This window comes from Wyeomyia smithii, chromosome 3 (genome assembly GCF_029784165.1).
Source record: "Wyeomyia smithii strain HCP4-BCI-WySm-NY-G18 chromosome 3, ASM2978416v1, whole genome shotgun sequence".
NCBI classification, from domain to species: domain Eukaryota; kingdom Metazoa; phylum Arthropoda; class Insecta; order Diptera; family Culicidae; genus Wyeomyia; species Wyeomyia smithii.
Window position 1 is genome coordinate 64,035,881 of NC_073696.1, and position 22,182 is coordinate 64,058,062.

Below are 22,182 nucleotides of genomic sequence, written 5' to 3' on the forward strand. Positions count from 1 at the left end.
GGCCTTTATAAGAGGTTTTCAGCGATTCTGAGCTCAACTTGGGATCATTTTGTATTTCGGCCTTTGCTGGCCTTTAGAAGAGGTTTTTAGCGATTCAGAGCTCAATTTGGGATCATTTTGTATTTTGGCCTTCTCTGTCTTTAAATAGGGGTTTTTAGCAACTCGGAGCTCAATTTGGGATCGTTTTGTATATTATCCTTTTCTGACCTTTAGAAGGGGTTTTTAGTAACTAAGCAGTTGCACAAAAATGTCCCAGTTTCAACTCTTTTCAATTGTCATTTTTGATATGGCTAAACCTATAGATGTTACTATAGACGAAAGATGTCGTTTTTTGCTATTGGTTTTATTTTTTGGAACACAACTCATTTTTGAGAAGCTATTGAAAAATGCTATTTTGGGATGGTATTGATGGTTACAAATATTTTTAGTGCCAAAAAGGTTTGTTTGATCGGTGTGACGTCTTCGGCAAAGTTGTAGATTATAATTTGGCACAAAATGGCATCTTATGCCTATAGAAACGTCTACGCAAAGTTTCAGCCAAATCAAATACAGTAATTTGCCCTTTTCCAGCCTTTAGAAGGGGTTTTCTGGAATTCTGAGGTCAATTTAGGATCATTTTGTATTTTGGCCTTTTCTGCCCTTCAGAAGAGGTTGGTTGAAGAATCGGCGCAGGGGTATAACAGCAAAAATTTATTACGCAATCTAAGACAATACAAAAGAGCGAAAATGTTAATCTATTGAAATCCATTCATCCGTGGATTATTTTTTTTTTTTGTTTTATTGGTGTTCATCTTTTCGATTCCATGTTGGTTATATTGTTCTACATATGACTCACGCTATATAGGTATGTACCCAAAAATAAATCAACAGCTGCATGCACTGCAATATGCCGCGTTTTCACCATTCCAATCATTTCGACCATTAGGCCACTAAAACAAACCTACCTCTAATCCAATTTAGTGCTTCAACGTGCTATCGAAGTTGTTTGCATAACAAATACTATCGACCTTGTCAAGCAATAGTTTTTATTTTCCGCTCCCAATAAACCGAATCGAACCACTGGGTGCACAGGGAAACGAACAACGGTTGAATTGCCTGCGCATCATCGTTTCCTACCCCAAACTGCACTGCATTTTGGGGTGCAATGCCGTGTGTCATCACGCGATTTTTTTAACTTGCCAAAGCTGAGTACGAAAAGCGAATCGAAAAATGGTAACAATAACTTCGAATGGGAAAACAGATCAATCGTCGACATCAAATTTTTGGAGATGCATTTTAATGTTAGTAATGGTTAGTGTCACGATTCTACCAATAACAAAAACATATCAAAACAAGAACTAACAAATGTACAGTTTTCTTCGCAACACGCTCATATTATACGCTGTAAATGAGAACTTCATCTTCTGACTGCATGAAAAAAGGATCAATGACAGCTTACAAACGATTGAACAATGTATGCAAAGCCTGTAACAGGCAATCTAATTAGCATATAAATTGAGTCTCTTCACTTGACGAAAAGAAATGCGTTGTTGATTGGATACTACTGCCAATTTCAATACTGCATGCAAACATTTTCTCCGAGAATGTACTTCGAGTATGGATTGGTTTTTTTCGACAAACTTACAGAGAAGAGATCAACTCCATTACGTTCGACTCGTCGAATCGTAACGATGGAAATGATTTCAACAGCTTGCAATAAGGAGACATTTTTGTACACATAGTCAGTTAAGATTGTGTATAAAAAGACGACGTATTTACACAAAAACTAAAAAAAGCACAACAGTCTACTGAATGAATGGGTTGGTACCATAATATTATAGGGGAGTAAGCTGTACTTACATAGAACAGTTTTTACTTCCTCACCGAAAGTCTCTGGAACATTTTTGACGTGAAATATTGTTTCATTGGGTTCTAAGAGGGTGCTGCCAGCTTCTCAATCGAGACCATTTTTTTTATTTAAAAATACTATACACACGATAGGAACAGCAACAACCTCTACCTGGCACTGAAAATCAGGATTTTAAGTAAATGCATTTCCAGCCGAAATTAGCTTCCTGAAAAATAAATAAAGAACTTTGAATAAATTCACCATCCACGATGCTTTTATTCCGCTGGCAGTGGTCAAAAACCGAACTGATGTGGTTTTCTTTTCCACTGCAAATGCCGTTTGAGCACGACAACGTGACCGAGGTTAACTTTTAGCAGGGATGCTTGAATGTCTTCGTCATTGTTTTCGAACAGCTTCATCGGTAAGCGGACGGTACGCCACATTTCGGAAGTACTCTGTAAAATATAGCTAACATAGGGAAAATAAAGTGACGGTATTATTCCAAAAAAATCCAACCTTCTCTACAATCCTGCACGCAAACCCTCTGGTATGGACGCCACGCTCGAGCACACATTGTTCGCCAACTTTTCCGTTTACATAACCATTTTCCGACCGCGCGCTAGCAGGAACCATTTTTTCTTCTACACCAAATTTATTTGTTAGTCTCTGGAAATAAAACGGTACTTACCCACTTCAGACGAATGCTATTTTGAATTATTTTCTTGAATAAAACGACACGAGAATAAAAAATAAACAAAAATAAAACTTTCCACTGGGCAAAGAGTGAGCAATAATTTAAAATCCTCTTAGAAAAGTGACTAGTTTATACGGAAAAAGTGTCATTCGTGGTTTGGAGACCACCATCAGTCTTACCATCCCCTCACGGAAAGTAAATGCGTTAGAAGTCTAGGGTATTTTCCGTTGGAGATCTTCATTTGTAAATTTCCACACCAAAAAAACTCAATTGCGCCAGCAAGAAATTCGTTCCGGTTCGATGCAAAGGAATACCACGAATGTCAAGAGTATTGCAAGAAAAATCAACGCCAAAATGACTTTCCATCTGAGTGAATTACTCTTCTTACGCCACAATAGCAGTGGGCATAATGCGAGGGTGGTAACCGTAAAAGAACAAGAATTTAAGCTCCCGAGTGAAAGCAACAATTCGACTTTCGGCAGAGAAAATGGATTTCCCCACCATGTGCTCGATATTTTGGGATACTTCGACCCCTCCTGAGACGGCGCAGGGCGTCGGTAGGCAGGCTAATTTAACCGAAACTGATTTGATTGCCGTTCGACGGTACGAAGCAGAAACCAAGCGCACACTGGAGGGCCGAAGATCGAAAGGCGTTAACTCAATTCCCCGCAGGGGATGCCACTCTCGAGCGTCAGTCTTTGGCTGTCAGTATGATTTTGTGGGTGGCATTTTCAATCATTTGCCAAAGTGAAAAATGAGCGTATCAATAAATGTCAATCTTACCCAGTCTACCCGAGGTTTGCGGGAACGCAATTCGAATTACTTACTGGAGGAAGCGGATACGGTTTATTGTATTCATTATCGGGTGGATTGATTGAATTTGGACATTGTTTAGCTATTTTCTCATTGTAAGGATATGGGTTAATAGAGTTGTTGACTGATTGGACTTTAGTTTGAGGATTTTTCTTTTGATTTGAAATGTGCTTCTTTGCGATTCAGTTTCTGTGAGTATTTTTTATTGTGAGAAAAGCTACGTCATTTATTTCAAAAAAGCTAGAAAAAAGCAGACCACCCGAAGAATGCTTTCATCAGCTCTAGGAGTTTAGGTAGTTCAATGTCATATGTTTGTAATTCTTGCTGAAGAATTATAACGTCGGGATCATCCTGAAATAAACATTTTGTTTCATCATGAAAAACTCTAAATACCTCATTACTTACAAATGCTTCAGTAAACAAGCGCTTATATTCGTCCGAGTTTAGCTTCTCAGTCATTTCCAAAAATTGAGAGCTGAGTCGTTTTTTCTCTTCCGTCATTGTTTTCACGTCGCTTTGTGCCACTACTTGGACAACATCTTCGATGAATGCGTTTAATCCACCACGCTTAATGAGCGCTAGAAAGAATAAAATTATAATCACCAAACAGTTTCAGCTCAATCCAATTGGTTCCCACATCGTTTGAACTTCGTCGACGGTGGCTGAATTCCGGTGAATCCGGCAAACATATGGAGCACTTTATCAATAGGCAGCCCGGCGTTTTGCATATACAAAAGTAACTGATGCACTTTTGCCAGCTCTAGAAACTGATTCCACGTGTCGGAAAATTCGTCCGACCTAACGTAACGGATACTGTGCCGAAATTGAACATCTTGAATAATATACTGGACGAAAAGCTGCGAAATTTTTTCCTTCGGCACATTTAGCTCCAAATCAAGCAGATCTTCTTGCAACGAGACTGAGTACACGCACTGTACGGACAACACTAATAAAAGTGGTACTAGTTTCTGCATGTTTTACACTAGGAATGACAAACTGAGAACAATCCACACCAGCATTATCTGCTGCTGTGAACTGTTTATATACTAAGCACATGAACAAAGAACCTTTATAAGGTTACCACATTCTACCGTTACGCCAATAGATAACTTACGAAACATCTTTGTCCAATGGCTCTGAACATGCATGAAGCTGCAGATAAAACTGTTTCATCGGTATGTGGACTGTTTTTAATGCAATTTTCCAAAACATCTCAGTGGTCTTTCCATCAAATGACAAAGCTTTTACTAACTTTTTTAAGCACGCATAACAAACCCCAATCCATAGCAACAGAAACAGATCGCTTTTCACCAAAACTCTCCTGGTGGTCAACTTTTCGCAGAATCTTTCACAATAGGCCCCGGCTCCATATTCTGCCACCCCTTCTTTTATCGCACACAATAGACCCTTCAACAGGGTAGGCAAACAACCCCATACCGGGGTCTCAATCTCAAGTGGCCGCCCGCTGTTGATGATTGCACTTTTATGTGATCACATAACGACGACCGATGACGACGATGATGACGATACCTTTTTGTGTCATTTGCAGAAATCGGCCGTTCCAGGGCACTCATATGGGGAAACTTCCACCAGCCCAAAACCCTTAGCTATACGGTGGAGAATGGAGCGGAAAAACTTCGGACCATCCGCAGCTGATCCGCTCGTGGTGTCCTTCTTCGAGTGGAGTGTTTCGAAATTTCTTCCCAGAAGTTTTTTTTTATCTCCTGTGTTCGGCTTTTTCACGCTGGTTTATTTCTATGTGTTTGGTCTATCGCTGCTGTTGTTCGCTTGTTAGTTTTTTCCTTGTCGGAGCGGAAAAGTTAGCGGAAAGGGAAAAACTTTATTCCATTGCATCGACGTTACGAAGGGAAAAGTTTGACGGTCGTTAAATTAAACGATGTTCATCTTTTGGTTCTTCGGATATTGGCGGAAAGCTGTTAGGGCGACTGACTGGTGAGCGCACATGTGGCGAATTTTTTTTCGCTTGTGGTATTGGAAGTGAGTTCCATTTATTACTGGAAACATGTGGTGCTGGTTGTTGGGGACTAATGTGACCATTACTGAAACATTTGGAGGATCGAGAAATTTCACTGAAATTCATTGAAAGTATCTTAACTGTTCGAAACAGTCTTTTGATGGAACCTAATATTGAAACAATTGTGTTGATGATATAAAAATATGAAGATTATTCTGTACCGTAAGTAATATATAAATGGCGAATAGATTTCTTATTTCTGCTGTCACTGGTTACCCGCATCTCCAGAAGACATTATAGAGAATTTAAAATGCGAAGCTAGGACACAAAATCTACGAACTGGCAGTAAAGGATAAAAGAAATAGAAAGAAGAATTGAAATATGAACAGTAAACTTGAAGCCACACCCTTCAGTGTCTAGAAATTCTCCACTACCCATTTAAAAGTTTTTAATATTTTCCATGTAAATATTTCAAAAAGATTCTTAAAGTTTTACTTCTCGCTAGAGTAATCAATTGAATTGAATAAAAAATAAAAATGTTTCTTTTTCCTTCGATTTCACGAAACCACGAAACTTTTCCAATAAATAAAAAATACAAAACTAATCAGGTGAATATGAAAAAATACACAAGGTGGTTGGTAAATAACCCGTTTCACCTGAGACCCTATTATAGGTTCGCAGGATTGCCACATTTATTTCTGTATTTTTTCCGAAAATATCTGTACAGTGCTTTTTCGATTTTATCACGGTCAAAAAAACTTCACCGTGAATTTGTCGAAACCGTGAACTTAGTGAAATGATAAAAAAATGATTTTTTTTGTTGGATTCAATTGAAATTTATGATATTTTGAGTAAATGCTGCACTTTCATAGTTCAATGGAATATAAGTTCAAGATACAAATGAATAGACAAAAGAAAAAATAGTTCATAATATTTTTCTCCGTAGCATTTCCACGAACTTATTCTTTAGTACTCTCCCAGACTCTCCCAGATGGTCTCGAGGTACGATGATGTCCTGTACACTAAACAGTTGGCTACGAAGTCTGTGTATAAATGAACAGAAGGTCTAGTTCCGAATCGGAATTTAGCACCAAGGCTTTGCTTTTTATTCTTTAGCATAGTCAGGACACGGTGCTCCCACAGACCGTTATTATAAAAAAAAATGCACCAAAGAATCTGAGTACGCCATTCGATTCGTTATGACGTCCAGAATCTTCGGTCAAAATTTCAAAATCATCGTACGGTACATTTTTGAGTAATGCCCTTTTGAAGGTCGTAAAGTACAAAAAAGTGATATTAAAACGACGAAATACTCAATGTAAAGCACGTTTTTCAGCCATAATTTTATGAAACAACTTCCAAAATAGTTTCTGCACATTCCAAATATTATATTTCAAGACATTTACAATTGGTGGAAAGATTTATTCATAAATCCCACAGTGCACAGTGGTCTAAATTCGAAAAATCGTGATCGTTCTAGATTTGACTATGAAAAATTGATTTTTTGTACTCAATGACTTCAGCAAAATTATTTCATAGATCATGGCCTTAATTTTGGTGTTTTTGGTTTTTCGATCAATCCACCTAATAGTTAGATAAAAAAAATATTTTTTCTAATTTTCAATATACCGGATTGCTTCCTTCAGCAAAGTTGTGGAAAATTTAAAAAAAAAACAATTGCTGAATACTGCGATGTCCTATCTGTACGTTCAACACGACAAAATAGAGTTTTTTGTGGAACACCCCTCCTTGAAATCAGTTTTTTGTATATAATTTCGTCTGTAGTGGTCAAAACGTCGTGTTCAACGTACAGATAGAACATCGCAGTATTCAGCAATTGTTTTTCTTTTAAAATTTTCCACAACTTTACTGAAAGAAGCAATCCGGTATATTGAAAATTAGAAAAAATATTTTTTTATCTAACTGTTAGGTGGATTGATCGAAAAACCAAAAACGCCAAAAGTAAGGCCTTTTTCTATGAAACAATTTTGCCGAAGACATTGAGTACATAAAATCAATTTTTCATAGTCAAATCTAGAACAATCACGATTTTTCGAGTTTACCCCAGTGTGCACTGGGGTTTCCACCAATTGTAAATGTCTTGAAATATAATACTTGGAATGTGTAGAAACTGTTTTGGAAGTTGTTTCATAAAATTATGGCTGAGAAACGTGCTTTACATTGAGTATTTCGTCGTTTTAATATCACTTTTTTGTACTTTACGACCTTCAAAAGGGCATTACTCAAAAATGTACCGTACGATGATTTTGAAATTTTGACCAAAGATTCTGGACGTCATAATGAATCGAATGGCGTACTCAGATTCTTTGGTGCATTTTTTTTATAATAACGGTCTGTGGGAGCACCGTGCAGGGGAGTCTAATGTTTGTTTATATGAAATTGTGGAACCGCAAGATTTTATAACTTTTAAATCCACGTTCTATAAGCACCAAACTGTAGGGCTATTTTTGCTGTTAACAGATCTTCTATCTCAACTGCTCGAATAACACATAAATCTTGCTCCAAAGTCAATGAAAAACGTATTTCACGGTTCATTTTTCTCAAAAGTATACACACAAATTGTAACAGGTATGACACTTGGTTGTCCCAGAAAATTTATCCAACAAATTCAGTTCACAAAATTATACACATTCTAGGGCACAAGGCACGAGTAAAAATGATGTTTCAAATACACTTTTTACAACTGGAAGCTCATTATTCTTGACATAGAATTTTTTTTTGAAAAAGCATGATAAAAAGACAAAAAGCGTGAGAAAACCGAGCGTGAATTTGGCGAATAGTGATAAAAACGACTGTTGATAAAATCGAAAAAGCACTGTATATATGTATCACAGGCCAAAACATCTGTATTGAAAACCTGTATCGAGCAAACTAAGAATGTTGGATAGAAAAATTCTTCCTTGCAGAATATATTCAAACCAATCATTATTTGTTTTTTACTAAATTTATCTTTTAAAGTTTTCGATAATTTAATATTTTGTGCCTTGTAGCTTTTAAAATTAGGCTTATTAGTTCAGAGTTTGGAATTATTGAAAAGAAATTCTTACAAATGATCTTAGTAAGATTCTGTTTTAGTACAAAAATACTTTTTTAGTACAAAAATCTGTAAAATACAGCAAAATCTGTATATGTGGCATCCCTATAGTCTCGTCTCCACGAGTGCCGACCGGGATACAAGTAAACTTAGCAGAGATCCTGCAACCAACCCCTGGTGAAACCTTTGGTCATATGCTGACTGGAAAGGGGTGTTATACGCTGCTGTGTTGCCATGTTAGAGAAGGTGTATAATAGAGTCTGACCCGGAACGGGCAGCTGAGTTATGAAATGCAGTGCCTCGCCAGCTATATTTAAGATGACAGCCCCGTCGCATAGAACTAAGCGATCGTGAATTTTGGACAGTAGATCCTGTTGCGGACCATGGTCGTTGCCAGAGGAGGGCAGGGGGGCCGTTGCCCCCCCCCCTAATTGTTGGCATTGGTGCAGAATTTTGTTTTTAATAACTCTAATAACGTTTGCACTAAAAAAATGGACAGAAATTGCCAATTTTTCATGGGTTTACTTTTACACACACTGACGAAACTACTTGATTTGCCCGTTTAAATAACGGTACCCACGCCGCGTCGAAAGCAGACATCGTGCGGCAACTCGTGGACACCGGATACGCCCGTTCCGGCATCTACAACATCTTGGCACTATTGGACAACAATCAGAGCATTGAAAGAAAGCCTGGTTCCGGAAGGCCGACGACCATGAGCGATAAGAAGCTCCAAAGTATGCTGAAGAGGAAGACCGAGGAAAAAGTGGCTACATCGCTGCGTGCGCTTGGCCTGGAGGTCGGTGCAACCGACCAAACAGTGTTTGGCGAACATGGACATACATGTCAGGAAGCAGTCCCGTTCACTAGTCTCGGAGCTGCTAGCATTGACGTAGCGGCAGCGCCTGAATGAGACGGTCAAATCGATTTTCCCGGCAATTTACGACGTGGCGGTGGTAATGAACGGCGACACCTGTCTCACCCTGGATGGCAACGACTGGTAGGGCACTTTGTATGTTAGTTTTAAAATAATTTATTTGACACGACTCACTTTGTATGTTACTTCCCCAACGAAAGAAGTAAGCACTAAGATGAAATTTCTTTCACACACCAAGTTCCCCAAGACGGTGCTGCTGTGGCTGACAATCAGCGAGATGGGGATGTCAAAGCCCTCGGACTGGTTGGAGGGTCTCATTTGTCCAATCTACAAAAAAGGCCACCGCCTGGACTGTAGTAATTATCGGGGCATAACCCTTCTCAACACCATTTATAAAATTCTCTCTTGTATTCTGTTCCATAGACTGAGGCCGTTTTCGGAGACCTTTGTTGGCGATTACCAATGTGGTTTTCGAGGGGGACGCTCCACTACGCACCAAATGTGTACCCTGACAGATCCTAGATAAATTTCGAGAACTTAACCTGCAGACGCACCATCTGTTCGTTGACTTCAAGGCAGCGCGATACAGTAAAGAGAAATGAGTTATGTCGAATTATGGTCGAACATGGTTTCCCAACAAAACTAGTTAGGCTGATACGTGCCACCCTTGAAGGTTCTACATCATGCGTCAGGATAGTCGGTGAGATATCGGACTCCTTAGTGACGTTAGATGGTTTGAAGCAGGAAGAAGGGCTGTCAAACTTATTGTTCAACATCGCATTGGAGGGTGCCATACGGATGGCCGGCGTGCGAAGAAGCGGCACCATCATTACGAAGTCTCACATGCTTCTCGGTTTTGCGGACGATATCGACATCATTGGTATCAACCGTAGAACTGTGGAAGAGGCATTCGGCCCTCTCAAAAGGAAGCTGCGAGAGTAGAGCTCATCATTAACTCTGCCAAAACGTAATACAGCGTGGTAGTCCGACGGATGTTGGTGCTGAGGTGGTGTTAGATGTGGAAACTTTTGAAGTAGTCGACGAATTTATTTACCTGGGAACACTAGTGACATGTGACTACGAGGTTGGCCGTGAGATAAAAAGGCGGATAGCAGCTGCAAACAGGGTCTTCTACGGATTGCGTAACCAGCTGAGGTCCCGAAGTCTGCAATCGCGTACTAAACTTGCACTCTACAAAACACTAATTCTTCCCGTGGCCCTCTACGGCCATGAAGCACGGACGTTGAAAGAGGCCGATCGGCGAGCTCTTGGTGTTTTTGAGCGTAGGGTTTTGCGTTCAATCCTTGGAGGCAAACTAGAAAATGATGTTTGGCGCAGACGCATGAACCATGAAGTGCACCAGGTGTACAAATCGGCGGATATAGTTAAGCGGATAATACACGGCAGGTTGCAGAGGGCTGGGCATGTAGCTAGAATGCCGGAAGAACGACTAGCGAAGACTATATTTAGCAGAAATCCCGATAGAGGCCGTCGACTTCGAGGTAAGCCTCGCATCCGTTGGATGTTTTCTGTCGACGAGGATGCTCGCGAAATAGGTGTTAGGGGAGATTGGAGGATAGCAGCCCAAGACCGAGTGACATGGAGACGTATTCTGGATTCCGCATTGGATCGATAATCGGTCTGTCGCCGTAAAAGTAAAGTAAGTAAAGTAAGTACAGTGAATTATCAAATTTTTCTCGAGTTTTTTTTTTCTCGAGTTATAAACAATATTAACATTGACCTTATTATAATATATAGATTTCAGGTTGCTGCGATGTTCACATAATACTCGTCGTTCATGAACGTTCATTCACTATTCTCCGTGTTGTTCTAGTAGGGTAAATTAACATATAGTGGACCTCTTTCCTATAGTGGACCACCCGCCAGATTAATTCATTTAATGTGAAAACCTCGAGTGATTTTCGAGTGAAAACTTTAATCGGGAAACATCGGGAAACAAATCCGAATAAACTATTTTAAGAGAAATTGAGTTAATCTGACGGGTGGTCCACCGTAGGTTAATAAAATAAAGGGTTTCACTATAGGTCAATTTACCCTTGATGTTTTGATCTTCTTGATGTTTTGATCTGGTTCATTAAAAGGTTAATACAAATCTTTAAAAATAATTATCCGACCATCTCTATTACTTACCTATCAGAAGCGTAAATAGAGAAAAAATTAAATATATTTTTAAGATTCAGATTTTCTATGATGTAAAAACTTCGCGATACAACCACCGCAGAGCAATAAGAGTCAAGGTAAACAAAATAAAAATTCGCTACTCCTCTCTTTTCCTCCTATGCTGCAACGGTTATCGATGCTGATGATTATTTTACATAGCACTGTTAGTTGCATATAGGCTCCACCTCTTGCGCTTTTTCAGTACTTACATAGTTAATAAAAATAACAGATGCGAATTATTACAATATTTGAATGCATTTATATTGAGAGTAGCATTTGCTTCTTTGCAACAATGTGTGCTGCTTGGGAACTCTGCTTAACACCGTGTACAATTTTCTCTTCCTCTTGTTACATAGACTACTGAGGCTGTTGCAGAAAACCTTTGTTGGCGAATACCAATGGCGTTTCCGAGGAAGACATTCCACTACGGACCAAATGTCCACCTTGCACAAAATACTCGAGGAATTTCGAAAATTCAACTTGCAGACTCACCATTTGTTCATAAACTTCAGGACAGCGTACGACTCAGTTAAGCGTAAGGAGTATGGGGGATGATGCTCAACCAGAGTTTTTTCTTAAACAAAACTGATTAGTCTGATTCGTGGTTGACGGTTCCACATTATGCATCAGGGTTAGATGGTTTAAACAGGGTGACGTGCTATCAAACTTATTGTTCAACCTCGCATTGGAAGATGCTTAACGGACGGCTGGCGTGCAAAAAAGTGGCACCATCATTACGAAGTCATACATGCTCCTAAGTTTTGCGGACTATATTAACATGATTGGCATTAACCGTAAAGCAACGAAAAAGACCTTTGAACCTCTCAAGAGGAAAGCTTATATCCCGCAGCCTGTAAACCTGCTCAATACTATAGCACTCCATGAAACACTGATTCTTCCGGTAGCCCTCTGTGGTCGTGAATTATGGAAACTAAAAAGAAGCTGATTAGCACACGTATCTGGTTTAACGAACTGCATTTGTCATAGGTGAAGTAATTTTTTAGACTCAAGAGTAATGTTCTAAAAGGGGTGTATGCATTTTGGCATAGGAAACCTTCGATTGTAATAAAAACAGTCTGAGGATGAATTGTAGTGAACAAATGTAACCTCGTAAAAAATATACACGCTGAAAAAAATGGTCGTTTTTCGTCTATAAGTCATTTGGGATGGAAACGCTCATATATAAAATTTGTTGAATTTTCTTAACTTTTAAATCTTCGTATAACATAGCAATTTAAACATTAAAGAAACGTAAAATTAGTATAAATATGCGTTTGTATTTGGATGAAATTTTTGTATAGATTAAAAATTATGCACGAAACTTGGATCAGCAACTTCACACTCAAGACGAAAAAACGAACGAAATAATTAGCTGAACGTCGAAAACTGCTTCCGAAGAAAGTGAAGAAAGTTTCGTCCGTGTTCAAGGTCATAGCATCAGTTTTCTGGAATCCGCGATAGATAATTTCCATTGATTAAGAAAGACAACACTAATGAACACAGGTTTTTCCCTGAGCTATCTGGAAAAAAATAAAAGGTTATAGTTTTCCTCTGAATTTTGGTGCCCCTAGCAAAGAAAACTTTTGCAGAGACTTAAATGAATTTTCTTTCAAGTTTAAGTTTTTTTTACCCCTAAATGCGCACGACGGTTAAAAATCATTTAAAAGCATAAAATCTTTGTTCAACAGCTTTACAGCTCTAAAACTAACCAATATGCATAAACAAAATTAAAGATTTGCTTTGCAATGTGGCAACATGACCATTTTTTTTTTTTTTTTTTTGAAACAACACTGCGACTTTATCACAGAACAAAGTCGAAACAATTACTTTTGTTAACAGTAACTTTAAAATTGACCTTTTGTTGGTATAATTTCTGATAATTTTGGCATTTTCACTTACCACTAACCTTATTTTAAAATTTATTTTCAAAGACTGTCAGCACCTGTCGGAAATCTCGCCATGTTTTTTTTTCGTTTCCGAGATTTTGACAGCAGAAATAAAAACAAAACATTTAAATACAGTACTTTCAGCTGTTAAGTTTTCTTCGTTAGAGCCTAGAGAGCTGTTCTAATGAATTATATCTCTGAAAAAAACTAAAATACATATATTTTAAAACGTTATTAGTAATGTTGTTTTGAAACAACATTGCGCATTTAAGGACTAAGCAAACGTTGAAGCGACGAACCCGACGAGCAAATATTCTGCATCTTTCTGTAGCAGCTGTGGATTTACCACCAAAATCCAAAGAAACGGTTGTTATAGGGTAATGTATCATGATCGGAACAGTCCGAAAATTTACCTAGATCAGAACAATTTTTATATGCGCAATTTCTCAGCTGTTTAATAAAAACATATATCAGACATTCAGCAAAAACATCAAGCAACTTCTTCTAATGCTAATCAGAAAATATCATCAAGATTGTTTAAGTATTACTATTAATAAAAAAAATTTAAAAATGGTCCATTTGCGAACACAATTCCTTTACAATTGCTTCGATGACTTAGGTATTTGCAAGCAGTGATAATGGAATCAAAAATTCAAGGATTGCAGTCTATTTTTCCGTAAAAAGCTTCTATCATACTAAATTTTATGTAGAAACACTTTTTGTGTAATATATTTGCTTCAAAGTTGGAATAGAGCAATTCCACAGAAAATGTCCCAGTTTTATTTTTTTTTAAGTTGTTATTTTTTATTTGGATGAAACTTTGCATAGACGTTTCTATAGACAAAAGATGCCATTTTGTGCTATGAAAGCTATTGAAATTCCTATTTTGGAAAGATATTGATGATTACAAATATTTTTAGAGTCAAAATGGCTGGTTGATCGGTGTAGCATCTTCGGCAAAGTTGTAGATAACAATTTTGTCTTTCCGAAAAAAATATACACTCTAAAAAAAATTTATTTAAAAAAAAGTTGAAAGAAGAATTAAAAATTAATTATCTTTAAAAGCTTCTTTTTTAAAAATCAGATTTTTTATTAAAGCTGCAAAAGATTACCTAAACAATGAAATAGGTCTGATCAAGGAGAAATCAGGAGAAAAAAAGTTATGATTTTTCGAACTAGACTTTAATTTGGGTAAAGTGGTTGTTTTTGATGATAAAGGAAGTATTATTTTATCAAGACAACGCACCAGTTAATACAAATTAAACTAGTTGAACTTCGAGCCGCTACCCCGCACATTCAAATTTAGCTTCCTCGGAATGTTTTCTTTTTTTAACAATGAATAGAAAGAGTTTGCAGTTCGTAGCTTCTTCGTGGCTCGATGAAATATAATATGGGCGCTATATTTTTCGCAAGTTGTAAATAATCTTAGCTTACAGTGTCGTTATAACATCACACCACACATACCAGAGCAGAGTTGAATTATAACTCTTCGTGCGACTCGGTGATAGATTGATTGGAGGTAATCTCCGTAAGCGAAATTTGATCTGCAACAGTCAATCATTAGAGGTCACTCAGAAGTCTAGAAGTTTGGATAAGGCATACTAAACGTCGTGTTATCTCATAATTAGGTGTCGCTATGATTAATGAACTCTCGCCGTGTCTCATAGTTTTGAATAAAATATTGTTTGGAAAATCTTAACCGACAATATAATAAAAAAATACGGACCTTTACATATCATAAACAAAACTTGAGTTTTATTTTTCCTCTATGAACTTGTAATTGTTGTGCGTTATGTATCGTTTATGTCTGGCTCTGAGTGTTACCCTATCTGTAAAAATACCAATATTTGAGCGTTTTCAGGAGTATTTGAAGATTTTCTTCTACTTGACAATGCTTTCCTGAACCCGGAAGAAGCCATCAAGAGTTTCTAGACAGAGTTCCGAATCTGAAAATATCCATATTGGGAAGTATGTGAATGTTTTCCTATGCAGAAAATAGAATTTTGAATATTTTCCTACTCAAAAAATTGGATTTCAGAATAGCATCAGACGTCTATTTTCGGTTTCTTGGCATCATGTCGGTTCCAGAAGTAGTAAAAAGTATTTAAAGTATTTTCCTCAGTTTTACCTAGCTTTGCAGAAAATAAAAATCGTCATCGTAAATTTAAACTCAGACATCTGTAGATCTCCGACTATCATTCCGATTACCTAATTACTCATGTTGAAGGATACCTGATCGAATTTGTGGTTTTATAGAAACCAGAAGTCGCCTTCTTAAATTCAAAAGATGCGTCGCTCGTCATCCTGGTTCCGGAAAAAAGGGTCGGGGGTTGAAAACTTTTTCTACAATTTTAAACAGCTTTCCAAAACTGGAAATCGCCATCAATCATTGCCATCAATTTCAATTAAATGAATAATAAAAAAAATAGATTGGCATGAATTTTTGATTGCCTTCCTTTTGTGTTTTTTTTTTTCTTCAATCGATTTATGTTATGGGAAACACTTTCAATGCGGGCTCTTGCAGTAATACATTCAGCATTATCATATCATTGCCCATGACGTAAAGAGTGGGTCAAAGTACTGTTTGCACGATATCTCCTGGAATTATCACACAAACCACCGATGCAATTGAATGCAAATTGCAACTTCCCCTATTATTGGTACTACTGAAACAGGTTGACATGAAAAGTTGCTTGGCAACGAGTTTTTGTGCTGCAGAAACCATCATGCTTTTCTTTATATGTGTGTTTAAAATAAACAAGTCAACTATCGGAAGTGGTTCATTGTGATAATTCTATTGTAGAAGAACTGAATGTTGCACAAATATATTAGTCCAACCCACCCAAGTGCATGGACTGCCCAAAGATATGATGCACCAGAAAGATAAAATACAATCTGTATACGATACATTTACACTGCTGAATAAACTTAACAGCTAATCACCAATACGAATGATATTATATTACTTCACTATTAAAATATTCTTTGGTGAATTCTGAGTAAAACACTAACAGCAACGAATGTCTATCATCCAGAGCACTACAAAATCCCAACCACGTGGCCGCAATCAGCCTGATGCGATGACGTGGAGAGTACGCGTGCACAACTGTAGATAGCGATGATCACGCCTCACACATGTCGATACAAAGAATCCGTATAACTCGAGCCAAACGAACAAACTTCTATCCACAAAGGCCATTTGAGCTAAGTTTCTGTACGTTGGGCTTAAGTAACCCGGATACTTCCGAACGCAAAAGCACACGAAACGTTACACAATGACGACTTTACTACAGGTGCCAAGCAATATTGGCTGTACTTGGACACTGAACCTCAAATGCACTAAGTATAACAAAAAAAACAACTCGTCAACTGTAAGCATGAAGCACGACTTTCCGATATTATCCATAATGTGGCCGACTACTGAATGAAAGTAAGAACGAGTGATATTTTAAATTTATACAAACGTGTCGTCTTATCAAACAAATGAGTCTATAAAGTGTAAAACATCAACGTTACACAACGTTATGCACGATGGCGATCGACGAGTCTTACACACAATATGCAATACAGTGACAGTTTGCACATTAATTTCCCGCCCGACATTTCCTCGGCACATGGCAGGGCAGCGAAGAAACTGATCTTCCTCCGCAGCATCTTTTCTCTGCTCGGCTAGAACAAACTAGTTAGGTGCCACCGATAAAGGTTTACCTTCGATATCCATAACACTGTCGACTTTACAGCGGTAAAGTCGGTCTTGGACAATGGGTGACAAAGAAAGTTTTTTGTCTGGTACGCTTGTTTACCTCCCAATAGTGCTGTTGAACTAAGGCTACAGGGTTCGTCTTCTATAACCTAGTTGAGACGATTGTAGGATATTTTTTAGTTTTTGCCGTTGGATTATTTCAACTCTCAAATCAAATCGGTTTCGAAAGGAATTTTTTCAAGTGACGGTACATTCGGTGGGCACGGAAACCGAACCACACAAAGTCCAAATATTGCCGTACTGTTCAAACAATGCGTCCGATATCGTCGCTCGTAAACTGTTACGTGACAATGAGACAACATCGCATATCCACAGCGTGAGTTTCCAAACTCTGCCAATGTTTGCGCAGTTGGGTTGCATTCATTTGAAAATAACATCACTGTTCATTTTGGATACAGGGAACGACGGTGGGCATCACGCAGTCCGTTCGTCGCCGATACTGCGGCGGACAAATCTACCTCTCCTACACATTGAATTGGTTCTTTTTTCGAATAGTGAACCCAGAGTTCTGTCTTTTTATGTTAATAGAAAGTGTCTTTCGAGCCGGGATGCAGAGGGTTAGGAAAAATTCCCCTAAAGCGCTTATTACTATTTATCGTTTACATAGTTGTTCTACCTTTTCTCTAAATTCATTTCATTTCGATTTGTAGTCTTTAAGCTATGGTTTTGTAATAATAATTTGGTAACTATTTTTATTTAGTCAATTTTTTTAGAAAAACAAATTATAAACAGAATAACAGCAACTATATAAGGTATTCATATCAGTAAAACTTTTTTTAATTCTGAATAAGTCAAGATGATTTCAGCTTGAAAATTGTGATTTTTATAATTACGGAAATATTGTTTAACCCAGCAAACTGTTTACACTCTTCGTCAAAACTGCTATTCGAGTGAAAAAAAATTTTTAAGAAAAGTTGTACATAATTAATTATCATTCTACAAAACTCAAACAATAATCTCTTCGATTTTTCAAACATGTTGCTATAAAAGTGATAATGATTTCTTAACTTTTGTTGTACCATCGTTATAGAGACCGTCTCACAAATTAATAACAGCTACTCACTCTTATTTGCATAACTTTGATTGGAAGTATTTCTAGTTGGCCACATCGTGTTCCTAACATTCCAGCGTCAATGCGATTCATGTTTATCGAGAAACGTTTTTTTTTTTTTGAAAATGGGAAAAAGATGTCGGAAATAGTTGCAAATTACTCTGAGAAAGAGCTTATAGATGGTAGCAGATTTATCAAACTTTTTATAGAATATAAAATCACGGTGTTCCTCTGTACGTTATTGAAAAACAAAATGGGCCATCGAAACTGTGTAGGTCCTACACTTAACAATAAATCCAATGGCAGGCGAATCAATTTTATTGTTCAGGACATTCACAAAAAAGATGACTAGTGCGTTGAATCTCCACCAAGCAGCTTTTTATAGTTCCAGGCAGTCTCCAAGGTGGTCCATTATCATGGAGTTTTTCGCATCGTCTTCAAGGAGCCGTGTGCCTCGCGGTATTTTTTTTTATTCGTTTCTTTCATCATCGGACCAATATCGGTCCCCATGAATATTTATTTCTAGACTTCACCTCTAGTTGTATTAATGAACTGGAATGTAAAGCACAGGTGGACGTGAAATATACGGATCTACAAGCTGCCTTCGACCGTATTAATCATCGAATACTGTTGGAAAAAATCCTGCGAATGGGTGCTTCGCGACAGTTCCTAAAATGGCTAGGCTCATATTTGTGCGATAGAGTTATGCGAGTAAAACTGGGATCACAATTATCGCCTCCTTTCGCCAATAAATGTATATGCCAATAAATAATGTGTACCTCAAGCAATTTGGGACCACTGTTGTTTATTTTATTTTTCAATGACGCTGCTGCTGCACTTGAAGCTGGTTGTAGGCTGTTTTATGCTGACGATCTTAAAATATTTTTGACGATTCGTTCCATCGAGGATTGTCGACGTCTACAGGATATGCTAAATTCGTTCGCGTATTGGTGTAAATTAAACTGTTTGACAATCAGCATTGCTTAATGCGAAGTAATGACTTTTCATCGCATAAAATCGCCTTTATTATTCAGCTACCAAATAGATGGTCAAACACTGAATAGAGTTGAATACGTTAAGGATCTTGGCGTGACTCTCGATCCTAAACTGACTTTTGATCGTTATTGCGCGATAGCTATTTCGAAAGGTACCCATCAGCTAGGATTTTATTAAAAAATCGGACGCGACTTTAAAGACCCGTACTGCCTAAAACACTGTATTGTGCTCTTGTCCGTCCTGTCCTCGAAAACGCAAACCTTGTTTGGATGCCCCACCAGCTCCATTGGAATCTACGTATAGAACGTGTGCAGCGAAGATTCATACGTATGGCTCTTCGGGACCTGCCTTGGCGACAACCCGACAACCTGCCCCCGTACTTAGACCGCTGCTGCTTGCTCAACCTAGATACTTTGGAACGTCGCCGCAAGATGCAACAGGTGTTGTTTGTGGCAAAGCTGCTAAATGGTGAAGTAGATTCTCCCAAACTTCTTTCGTTGTTGAATTTCCGCGCGCCTCATCGAGCCTTACGACCTGCATCACTATTGACAAACCGTTATCATCGCACGAACTTCGGTCGCAATGAACCCATTGCCTCATGCATTAGAATGTTTAATCGAGTGGAGGAATATTTTGAATTTGGTGAACCTTCGTTTAAACTGGAGAAGAAGCTAGCACGTATAAGTTTTTAATATCATATATCAGTTTTATACTAGTTCATTAAGACTATCAGTCAGATGAATTTTATACACAAATAAACAAATAAACAAATATTAGGTGAGGAAAAGCTCACTAGAGGTGGTCACGAGGACCTTCCTCAAATGTGCGTAAAAACCTCATCTTTTAATCTAAAACATACTTTACAAAACTAGATCATAAAAATACATAAAATGATCACAACATATTATTGGAAGCTAATCTACGACGATACATTACTGAAGATTCGTCGAAGTTCAACAATTCAATAAAATCATTGAATTGGCGAATCATAGACGAGATGGAGGAATTTGCGGCGTACTGTTTTGGCTGGAATTTCACTTTCAGCATAGCTCTGGGTCGTAACGTTCTAGATGGCGCAGAGAATCCGATTTCTGCTAGAAGGTCCGGAGCATTGAATTCTGCAGTTATCAGCTTGCACACAAATACAGCTTGTGATACTCGGTGCTGTTGATTTAGTGTTTTTATGCCCAAAAGGCGGCAGCGGTCTTGGTATGGAGGTAAATTCAGTGGGTCATTCCAGGCTAGATTTCGCAATGTATACCGAACAATTTTGCGTTGGACACTCTCTACTCTGTTTATCCAAACTGCTTGATAAGACCACCATACGGTGCTGGCGAATTCTAACAACGATCGAACAAGTGCACAGTATAGCGCTTTAAAGTAGAGCGGGTCAACAAAATGTCGGGCGATTTAAAAAATAAACCCCAGTCGACGATTTGCTTCATCGATTTCATCCAGTATTACATTCAAGTCTTTCAATTGTTCAACTCTTTTAAGTTTTGTCAGAAATCTCGTAATCATAGGACGACATATTTGTGTGCGATGATAGCTGATAATAAAGCATTTCTCAATGCTCAACAATAAGCAGTTTTGAGAGCACCAGTCACTGAACAAATTTAATAGGTTTTGCAACTCCTTGCAGTGCTCGAGGCACCTGACGACTAGGCATCCTCATCGCACAGTTCCTTCAAGCAGCGATTGTTTGCAGTAGCGCGGCACTCATCACAGAGCCAGAATGAATTAGCAGATATCGTTTCGTAGGCCAGACGAGTTGTTCCACAGCAAGTGAAGTGAAATATACAATCGCAGAAACCACCACACTTTGCAAACTCGATGCAATGAATTGCTTTAACACATTTACCGCAGTTTTAAGCCACTTTCTAGGTAATGAACCGTGCGATGCTGCTTAGGCAGATTTAAGATTACCAGTTTTTCACAATAATCCGGGAGAGATTTCACAACTAAACACTGTATTTAAGGGTCCGGTAACTTAATCATATATAAATTCAATCAGTATTACAATTTGATCTATTTAACATAGGAAAACACTATAAAATATGCAGAGATAAAAATCAGTCACGATAACAAACAAGCAATGTTGCCAAACAATATGTGCAGCAGTAACGTCACTGATGAAAATCGAAAACAAAGGTGGGCCCAGATTGCTCCCTTGCGGCACTCTAGTCAAAGTAGTGAATGGCTCAGAATGTAATCGAAACCATCGCACATGCATAGCAATGAGACCCGGTTTATCCAGCTTTCGTAAAAGGATGTAATAATTCACAAGATCGAACGCTGCCTTGAAGTCCATGTACACAGCACCCACTTGCAATCCCACATCCATTACGCTAGTACACAACGAAGAGAACTGTGACAAATTGGGTGCTACGAATCTCTTGGGGTAAAATCCATGTTAGTCATAAAAATGTATTTCTTACTCGATTCGAACAGTACTGTATTTGCTACTATCTCGTAAACTTTGGAGCAAGCATATACTGATGTGGTTCATCAACAGTTGGCTATGTAAAACTGGTCCCCTTTTTGTGAATTGATGTGTGACATTTTAGGGCTAAAACCGTTTTTTTTATCTCTATAGCATCTTCGACAAAGTTGTAGATGAAAGTTTTGTTCTTTCACGAAAATTCACCATAAAAAATACGAAAAAAAACATTTTTTTAAAATTAAACTTTTTTTAATACATACAAATCAAACTGTTGAAAATCACAGCAATTGCGGATAGTCCGAGGCTTTGGCCTCAGAAGTATTCAATAAATATTCATTCCACTGTTAACCGCTAATAAAGACAGACGTGTCAGTACTCCACAAGTGGTTATGGGTCCAGAGTAAGAATGGTCCAGCGACGGAAAATCATCAAGATATTATACTTCAATTTAAAGCAAAAATGTTTACGGGCGAAAATTCAAATCCTGCGCAGCAAACTGGAGTTGGAGGTGCCAACCAAAGAGGCACTGAAGCTGGAAGCGTTCGAGTTAGCAAATGCTCCGTGGAACTGCCGGCAGTTTAGAAGCTGTGAAAAAGAGAGAGTTGTTCGACGTGGTCTCT

At 38.1% G+C, this 22,182-nt stretch overlaps 1 protein-coding gene across 1 annotated transcript; it reads right to left on the reverse strand.

Annotated features, from left to right (window-relative positions):
- Positions 1-3,516: 3,516 nt before the first annotated feature.
- On the reverse strand, positions 3,517-4,336 carry LOC129732538 (protein G12-like). Its single transcript, XM_055693496.1, has 3 exons — positions 3,973-4,336; positions 3,741-3,913; positions 3,517-3,686 (listed from the first exon to the last, which is right to left on the reverse strand). The coding sequence occupies exons 1-3, from the start codon at positions 4,307-4,309 to the stop codon at positions 3,576-3,578; spliced, it is 621 nt and encodes a 206-aa protein (XP_055549471.1). The 5' UTR covers positions 4,310-4,336; the 3' UTR covers positions 3,517-3,575.
- Positions 4,337-22,182: the final 17,846 nt, after the last annotated feature.